The following is a 9,507-nucleotide window of genomic DNA, read 5'->3' as shown; positions in this document are numbered from 1 at the left end:
ACAAGTCGTACCTTGGATGATCGAGGCGCTCGAAGTCGCTGCAAACAAGTTCGTGTCCAAATACCCGCTGCAATGTCGCCCCCTGGCGGCCGGACTGTGCAGCTGCATGTGCAGGCGGGCTGGCTCGTGAGTTGGCAGAAAGCAGGTATGGACAGATCACTCCAGGATCAGGACTCACACTCCCAGAATTCACGTTAGTTCCGCCTCAGTGGCGTGTCTGCTCTTCCTCCTCCTCCTCCTCCTCCTCCTCCTCCTCGTCTTGCCCGCCGCTCGGAGTTGTTTCCCGGCGAGCGGCGCCCCGGAGCATCCGTTCCTCCAGCAGCGGCCGGCGCAGAGGTGGAAGGCGGAGGAGGAGATGCTGAGGCTGAAGGATGCCAGATGGGGACTGAGGAGGTAAGGATGCGCGTGCGGGAGAAAGAAGGAGCCCTGTCTGCAGCCCGCTCCCCGTTATTTTACTGTGTGTGTGTGTGTGTGTGTGTGTGTGTGTGTGTGTGTGTGTGTGTGTGTGTGTGTGTGTGTGTCTTGCACTTCCAGTCTGGTGCGTCCATACTGTCCGCTGTGACCATAAAGGGGTGTGCCACTGACACCCCACACTGCACGCTTTACTCTTTATCCCTAAAATATTTAATCCGTTTTAATCCACGGCTGTTTCATTTAGCATGATGAGCTAAAAGAGGGACCATGACAGAAAATTTAGATGAACTGTTCACCTAAGACAACTGTGATTTCTTTCAAATGTCAATATGAAATGTGTGGAAATCTACGAAAATGCAACCGAGCTGTTTCTTCACCCAGGGACAGGGTGGCAAAATATTTAACTAGAAGGAGTCAGATTCAACCAGCTGTTGAGAATTTGTTCAATTTCATTCCTACAACTCATAAACTGCTATATCCAATAGTCCTCTGACACTTTAGAGACACAAATCAGCCTTAAATGCTTGTGTCTGGACTGAATGCATGTTTGCAGAGTGTGTTAGTTAACCTGAGTGTGTGTTTTCTCTGGGTATTTCAGTTTCGTCACACTGTCCAAAAATGTACACGGAGTTAATTGTTGCCTGCATGTGTGGATGTCAGTGTGTATGCCTTTCTTTCTCTCAGTTTGTGAGTATTTACTCATATAGTCAGCTCCATGGATGGGAACATTTTCATGTACTCTAAATAAGAAACAAAAGTTAGAAATAGTGTAACATGACATTTAATACCGATGGCATCACCTGTAACTACGTGACTGCACGCTCTGTAAAAATTTAGAATTATGTAGGAGAAGAAGATCTGTCATGAGCAAACATCAGCAACACTTGTACCAGAAAGAAAGAGACACTTTTATCAACAAGAGGCAGAGTGGTATTTCTGCTCTTCGAGGAGACTCCTTCTCCCTCAGTTTTAATATCCTGGGGTTCACCGACACACGCGCGAGAAAAGTAGAGCAAGGCAGAGATAAGGAAAGCTAATAAAAACAGTAATTCATTTTTAGGATGGAGCATAAAATTCCTTCAGCTTCTCAGATCCACATCCAGCCGTGAAGGCAGGTTCATGTCAGTGTTTGTGTTCGGCGGCAGCGCAGTCAGGACCTTCGTCTGTCGCGGTTAAATACGGCAACGGTGATCCGAAGAGAATAAGATGAAATGCTGGTTTGGCTGCAAATACAACCTGAAATTCAATAGGCCCATGTGAAAGTTCACAGAATTTAAAACCTGCCATAATGTCTGAGAACAGTCTCCCTTTGATATTGATCACACTACAGGAAACAGTTGTATCCCACTCCGGATGCTCTCAATGAGCCAGTTTGTGGGCCGAGCTGTGAGGCGATCCAGCGCGTCAGTCTCTCATTTAGGACGGCGATGAATCACATTATTTACAGCTGCCGGCGGGGCAGTGATGAAACTGTAACAGGATCTTTCTATATTAAGATGAAAACTTTTTGCCATTCATCAAACTCTACAGGATTCAACAGCCATCCAGCAGTATATCTTGGTTCCTGTGATGGAGCAAAAAATCCACCGAGTCAGCGTTTTGTCGCTGTCAAAATCTGTCTTTGTTTAAACTCTTCGCTCTACAGCTGGGAAATATGGCCTTCTACGATGGTAACATTTTAATTTCCCGGTGAAACCAGTGAGTTTTAGCTCTTTGTCACTATTTGTGTTGGCGGGAACAGAAAAATAGGCCTGAGGAAATTAATGTTGCTTTTAATTTAAGCACTGTGACCCAACAAGTGGTGTATACTGTATATAAATAGCATAACAGTGATTTCACATTCAAGGCTGTTGGTATGAATAACTGTGGTGCTGCTAATATGTTTGGTATTTCCGAATCGCCTGAATTACATATCGTCTAGTTAAGTTGTTCAGATTTGTAAATGTTGATCAGAAATATTGAAACATCTTGTTGAGTTAAAACATGAGGAAAATAAATCACAATAGAAGCAGATCTGAAGAGCCAGTTTGAGTCAAATACGCTGTAAGTTTTGGTCAAAAACTGACAAACATCATCACTGGACGTCATTCAGGAGTGACAGACCGGTGTTTCGGATCAACTACGCCTCAGAGAGATTCCTCTAGAAATACTTCAGAGCTGAATTCCACGTTACTGCGAGCGTGCTGGACTGAGCTGCCGTCGTTAGGGAGGATGCTGCTGCTGCTCTCCTTTCTGACCGGCTTGTCTTTTGCACAGAGCAGCTGACTTTCTCACTGTGAAGACTTAAGGTGTGTGTGTGTGTGTGTGTGTGTGTGTGTGTGTGTGTGTGTGTGTGTGTGTGTGTGTGTGTGTGTGTGTGTGTGTGTGTGCTCTTGCTGCACACTCCCAAAAGGCTAGTCCTCACCCCTCTTTCCTTTTATAGCCTCAGACGCGTGGAGGGAGGGGGGGGCGGGCGGTGGAGGAGGGGGGCAGCCCGTGTGAAGGAGTGGCCCACTTCTACAAACATGGCGGCACGGTGCGACGGGAGCGGCGTAAAAGTGTAACAAGGTGCCTGCCCCTCCCTCCCGCCCTCCCGCCCCCCCCTCCCTCTCATCCGGGAGGAGAGTGGGCAGCAGCTCGGGGAGGGCCTCGCCTCCTGTCACTCTCTCTCACAGGGCGGCCAGAGCACCGGCCTCATGCTGTCCTCCAGCACACCCACACACACACACTCACACACACACGCACAGTGAGAGAGAGGTTCACAGCAGCGAGGACAGAGGAGGAGGGAGGAAACGCGGCGGAGGAGATAAAAAAGAGCTCCTAAAGGGAGAGAACTGAGGGATTTTCTCTTTTCTCCTGAGGAGCTGCGAATAACCCTCGGTGAAAGATGGCAGAAGGGGGAGAGGGAGAGGAGGAGATCCAGTTCCTGCGAACGGTGAGTCCTGCTTGCTTCTTGTGTTTTGGGTGGGCCGACACGCTCCGGCTCCTGAGCAGAAGTTCAGGAGCTTTGGAACTGGAGAATCACATCAGGACCGTTTAGAACTGTGAAAAATGAAATGAGACTCATAGTAGAAGAAATCCAACCTCAACTCTCGACCTGGAACATCCAGCAGCAGCTTTCTTCACTGTTCTCTCTTCTGTCTCTTGTGGCTTCCTGGCGTTGGGTTGTCAGAGCAGCCTGTAGCTGCAGCTTGCACAGCCAAACCCTGCTTCTCTATATAGTTGACTATTTTTGCGGCGCCCTCGATGTGCCATGACCCGCTTATTAGTTGCTCGCTTTAAACTTCATTGATAATCCCTCTAATCTCCTGTGAGGGCTGAAATCTTCGATCACCGCCCTACATGACTTGGTCTTTTATTATCTTTTCCGAATGCGCTCCTCATTCTGTCGCCTAATCTCCTTTATATTACTTCCATAATGTTCTGGGCTCAAGAATAGGTGGGTAACGGTGTATCTGTGTGTGTGTGTGTGTGTGTGTGTGTGTGTGTGTGTGTGAGTGCAGATAGATAGACGGACAGCGGCTGGTGCATCTGTTAGCATCGTTATCTATTTATATCTGAGGAAAGTGGAGCCTGTCAGTGAGGGGTGAGACGGCAGAGCAACAAGCTGCCCGCAGCCCTCAGGGACAGCTGCCCGAAATCTGGACGTCTTCCTCCTCAGCCGGCGCTGCAGCCACAGTGTGGACGGATCCGCTTCCCGGCCTCAAACACTGAGGAAAGACCTAAAGATGACCCGGAACAGCCGGGTTTGGGTTAGGGTTAGAGGGGAGACAGGGAAGCAGTATGCATGCAGCACCTGCGGAAAACTGCAAGATGAGCCTGATCTGAAAGTATACGTTTTCCTGTTATCCCGTTTCTTCACACCAGCATCTAAACACCTCCTGTGAGCAGGAAGGCCTGCACCGGCTGCCAGGATAAATATAAAATCAGAACCAAACAGTCCAGCAGACTTTATTTATGTAGCCCTCTTTTGCAGGGCGGCGCAATTCAAAGTGCTTCCCTGGAAGATGGACGCAGTGATCATGACTCTAAAGAGGAGAAAGACAACACGTTTCAGAACGAACACATTCAGGAAGTGGCTTTCCATCAATGAGAGGAGGGGAATGGAAGCACTGGGCGAAGTCTTAAAAGAAAACTCAATTAAAAACACATTTAGGAAGATAAAGGAACTGGATAAAATATTAAAGTGCGAGTTATCAGTGAGAAACTATGAATAAAATGAAAATTAGCATCTGTAATGCATTCAATCCATGGACTTCCCTTTTAGCTTTACTTTTGAAGTGTGGTTCATTTTGAGTCACAAAGCTCCAATAGAGAACAGAAGACGCTGAATAGTCAGCAAACTGTGACGCACTCCTGTTGAATCAAAGACAAAGTCAGCAGAACTGTGTAAAATTAATTTCTCAGCCTCATTTTTCAAGCAAAATCAACCTTGATCAAGAAAATACTTCATAGATATTGATTTGAAATCTTTGAAAATATGTTGATAGGATTTGTTTTTTTAATTCTGTATGCGCCGCCCAGTGGTTTGGTGTGTATTTATTCAAACCAGCCAGAAGAACTCAGTCAATAAACAGTATTTCTGAATTCCAGCCGCGCCGTCTTGCCCACATTACATAAGCTGTGGAAGCAGCCTCTGTTTGCTGTGTTTATGTTGAGCGGGGTGAACAAACTGCCCAGACCGAGGTGCGCTTCCACCCCTCCTCTCCTCCGCTGCTGCAGTGTTTACCTCCCTGGCACTCCTCACTCCGCGTGACATAATAGTTCAAGTACAAAGGAGCGCAGACGGCAGCGAGCTGGGCAGAAGCGTGGAGATGAAGCCGAGGAAACGTCCAGACAGCGTCACCGAGCAGAGCAGCCGCTGCTTCTCTTATTGAAAACTGCAAACATTTTTTTATTTTTGCAAACACCTTGAATCCATCAGCGGGTTTGAGGCTCAGTATGGAGGAGACCATTAAACAGCATCAACTTCAAAACAGTGCAGCTGCGTGTGAATTATTAATGCCGTGTGTACTTCAATGACGCCGGCTCTGCCGGGGTCGAGGGTGGTGAAAATGAAGTGTGAGCTGCAGGACCTCCGTTCTGGCCTGGACCTCCCGGGCGAGCACGATGTAGCTGCACCTTTAGATACAAACAAGTTTTTCACACGTAGAACCCCAGAGGTGGAAAGTAAAAGTATTTGTGATTCAGTAGATTGAAGGTGAACTTATGACGAACTGCGTGAATCAGGAGGCTCCAGTGTGAGCTGCTCAACCGCCGTCCTCACAGAATCAGACCTTCAGGACTGAAGCGACCTGCCGGCATCCCGGCGTCTGGCTGCTGAAGCGCAGCCTCACAGGTCATCTGCAGTTCATGTCTGGATATTTCAGCTTTTTTTAGTGACTCATGTGAGAACTTTTTAATGCTCAGAGGGCAGTTTTTACTCATTGCTGATGCTTAGATTAATTCCACATCTAAACCCTAACTCTTTATTTGCCCTAATTATCTAAAATGAATTTTTACCCTTTTTTTTGTCCAAATGCTGCTTTTCTTGCAGGTGAGCTTTTAGGTGTCCCTGCAGTTTGTTGTCTATTTTAGGAAGGAACTGTTCTTTTATTCAGTCCTTTCATATTTTTCTCCGTTTCTGTGTTACGTCGTCACGTTTCTTCCTGCTGGATTTTCTCCAGAATACAAGAAAAGCTGTGGGTGTTTGTGAGAAAAGCAGCACAGCGTAGATGTGTTTATTCAGCTTTTCTTTGGGGATTTTGTTGTATATTATGAAAAGACTACTTTGCTTGTTTGGCTTTTAGCGTGGCGTAAGGGGAGCGCGGTGAAATGCTGTGCATTGTGGGGAATCTTTCAGCTCATCTCCAGTCATCGTTTTCCCGTCACAAAAGGCCACACACAGGTTACTCTGCAGCGCTGCTCCTTTCTATTCTGGTGCTCTTCTTATAAAGCTCAGGCCAGTGACTCACACACACACACACACACACTGCTGTGCGATCACAGTGGGATCGATGTGCAGTCTACACACTCACCGGCTGAGCCGTGCCACCTACTGTACGGGAGCCGCTTCCCGCAAACACAGTGGGCGAACAACAGGTACGCTGCATCTGCCCTCCTTTCAAAATAAGAGAAAGAGCGCGAGCTCGTCAGCCCCCGCGTTCCCCTCACCGGCAGCCACAGCCTGCTGAAATGTGGTATAAATGTCTGCATCAGTGGGCGTGTGATGGTGTTTGATTAGGAGAAATTAAAAAAAAAAACATAACAGAAAGTTTCAGTTTTAAGACAGGAGCTCAATAAATGAACTGAAACGTGTCAACCAAGACTCGTTCTTCTGAGTTTTAAGCGTTATCTGAGGTTATCAGATTTTTCATGGCCGTGTGAACGGGCTTGATATCGTGTGATGCTACACTGCTGGTGTGAAACTCACGGGCGAGTGAGTTTAAGGGGCATTCGAGTTCCAGGCTAAAACAGCAGTTTCTTTTTATAGCGTTCCACTGTAAGAGCACGCACTGGAGGGAGGAACCAGAGGAGTCGGTGTCCTACTTGTGGAGAAGTGGTGTGTGTGTGTGTGTGTGTGTGTGTGTGTGTGTGTGGTGAACAGACATGTCATGTTGTCGAAGGATCGGTGGTCAATGCAGGGCCCGCCGCCGCTCCGATCTGTCGTCGCGGCTGTGTGAAGTCGTGTTTGCACTGCTTTGGTGATTCTCATGCGAGGAGCTGATTGGACGTCTGTCACACCAGACTCCTTTGAAATATCATGCTTTTGGAAATCTTCACTTCTAAACAAATATGCTCTCTCGGCGGCAGACACCGTTTCAACTTGTTTGTTTGAGAGTTTGCGAAAGTTTTACACTGCTTGTGCTGAAATCTTAAGAGTTTTTTTGCCTCATTGTTGGAATCGTACCTCTTCCTACCCCGCTGGAGTTTTGTGGATGCTTCAAACCAGAATTTGGATTCTGAACGTCACTAAGCTCCATATGCTGCCATAAATTCTCCGTCTTCAGCCGTCTCTTTACTCTCCCCGGCTGGTTTTTATCTATAAATGTATTCTCAGGCATGTTCCTTCTTATGTGTTTCCACTTGAATATAGACCTCATATTTGATGGTCTTCACTGTGACAACACCTGACAGATGGAGATCCTCAGAGTTAGAACTGAATTATGTAGATTTTCTACCCTGATTACCTGGAACGAGCTGCCGTACGATTTAAAACCAGAAAGCAGAAGTCATGAAATGATTGTAAAAGACAAGCAATCTTACCTTTATTCCCTGGGGTTGTTGATCCCCTGTGTCTTTACTGAATTTTTGCTGAAAATAAGATTGAGTTTTTCACCTGGATAAATAAATCTTTGATGTTTTACTTGATTTTTTTTAAAAACTTCATAAAGTGTCTCCATGCCTTCATTTGCTGAGCTTTCCCACCAAAACCCATATTTTAGGCCTCTTCATTAAAATATGAAATAATTAACTGTGATATTTATGTTGTCACTTTTTAATTAAAAAACTGCTGTTTTCAAAATGTAACTTTAAAAGATCTAACAACATGGTTGAAATTAATGAGATCTGGTGAACGTACCACAATAAATATCACAGTCTGGCTGGAAAAGCTTGAAAAAGAAAAAAAGGAGTAGAGTGAAAGTCTTTTCACTCAAACACACAATCTGGAGGATGTTTTTCTAACCAGCAAGAAAACACATTTTGGTCAATTCAGGGAGAACATGCAAACCACACAGAAAGTCTCCAGCTTCAGTTCAAGCCTTGCGCCCTTCTGTCAGATGGCAGTGCGGTCCACTGCACCACAGCGCTGCTGGTGAAGGCTGCAGAATATCCCCACAAACAAAGAGAATATAATTCAACTGAATATCTCCTCCTGTCCAGTTCATCTAGAATGTTAACCGCTCTGTACACAACCGTTTTTCTCTCTGTCTCTGGCTTCATCTGGTCTTTTATAGAGTTTTATAGCTGTGAACTGTCGCGTCTCTGCTGCCGGGAGATCAGAGCGAGACGCCGCCGTCCGTCACCCAGGACGAAGTGACACTGACTGAGGAAACTGTCACGCAGATCTCATCCCGGTCCTGTTCCTGACAGGTTTTCTTTATTCTCCTGGACCCACTGCCTGTACCGCTCTCCCTCTCTCTCTCACACACACACACACACACACACACACACACACACACACACACACACACACACACACACACACTGAACACCTCTGAGCTGCAGCGGCAGCAGATTGTAACGACGGCGGATGACGTATACGGTGGTAAAAGAGGAAGGGGGGACTCAAGCAAAACACCACTTTAGAAGTGCTGAGTCCAGAATATGAGCACATCCACATTAGGACAGCGAGATATACACACCCAAACACACACACACACACACACACACACACACACACACACATAAAGGATGACACCAGTGTGTACATGGACAAAAACACAAGTCCCTCTAACAGCACGGCTCTGATTTGGGTTAGGCAGGTAGTAGTAGTAGTGAAGGTGACAGGAATCCTGCTGGAGTGGATTTTGAGTCAGTGCATTGCCCCGTAAAGCAGTGCACGCCGTACCGTGTGTTCATGGGTGTGCATGCAAAACTGAGAGCACCACATACTGTACCTGTGGGGAGTGGTCGACATTTCAGGGTTCCACACCTCTTCAAGTGTGGGGCTGTAAATTATGAATCAATAAGGAAACTAAAAATCGATCCCCCGAGCAGATATGGCTCATGTTAAGCTGAGTCAGCAGAAAATACAGATAGACGGGTGTAAAAGTCTAAATGTGTAGTTGTTACTCTTCTAAGGACTGAATTCTCTGGATTTACTCAGATGATGGAGGCGGAACAGAAATTGTGTCTCGACTAGAAAAATCATGAAACGTTTGGACCCAGATGTGCTCGAGGGTCACACTGAATTTCAGGTAATGTGGCAGTTTTAGAGAGGAAGTCACAGTCGATGAATTTATAGGTAGGAATGCAGAAAACGTTCAGACGCTCTGACCTCCCAGAGACATTTTCTGCTTTCCGTTTCTGTCAGTGTGTCAAACTGAAGGAGTCCAACCAAGTGAGCTGAATTACCGCCGTGACGCGACGTCAGGGAGTCGTTTGGCTCCTTCACATTTCCAGAGGCGTGTT

The 9,507-nt window shown here is 46.6% G+C and overlaps 1 protein-coding gene across 1 annotated transcript in view; it reads left to right on the top strand.

The window, feature by feature from the left end:
• Positions 1–307: 307 nt before the first annotated feature.
• The window catches only part of ryr1b (ryanodine receptor 1b (skeletal)), a 66,696-nt gene continuing 57,496 nt past the window's right edge, over positions 308–9,507 (top strand). Inside the window, 2 exon segments of the mRNA XM_030108447.1 lie at positions 308–393; positions 3,255–3,328. Of these exon segments, the coding sequence (XP_029964307.1) occupies positions 3,281–3,328 (48 nt within the window). The 5' untranslated portion in view covers positions 308–393; positions 3,255–3,280.

This window comes from Salarias fasciatus, chromosome 14 (genome assembly GCF_902148845.1).
Source record: "Salarias fasciatus chromosome 14, fSalaFa1.1, whole genome shotgun sequence".
Taxonomy (NCBI): domain Eukaryota; kingdom Metazoa; phylum Chordata; class Actinopteri; order Blenniiformes; family Blenniidae; genus Salarias; species Salarias fasciatus.
Note: the sequence above shows the minus strand (reverse complement) of the source record. Positions and strands in the feature narration are given on the sequence as shown.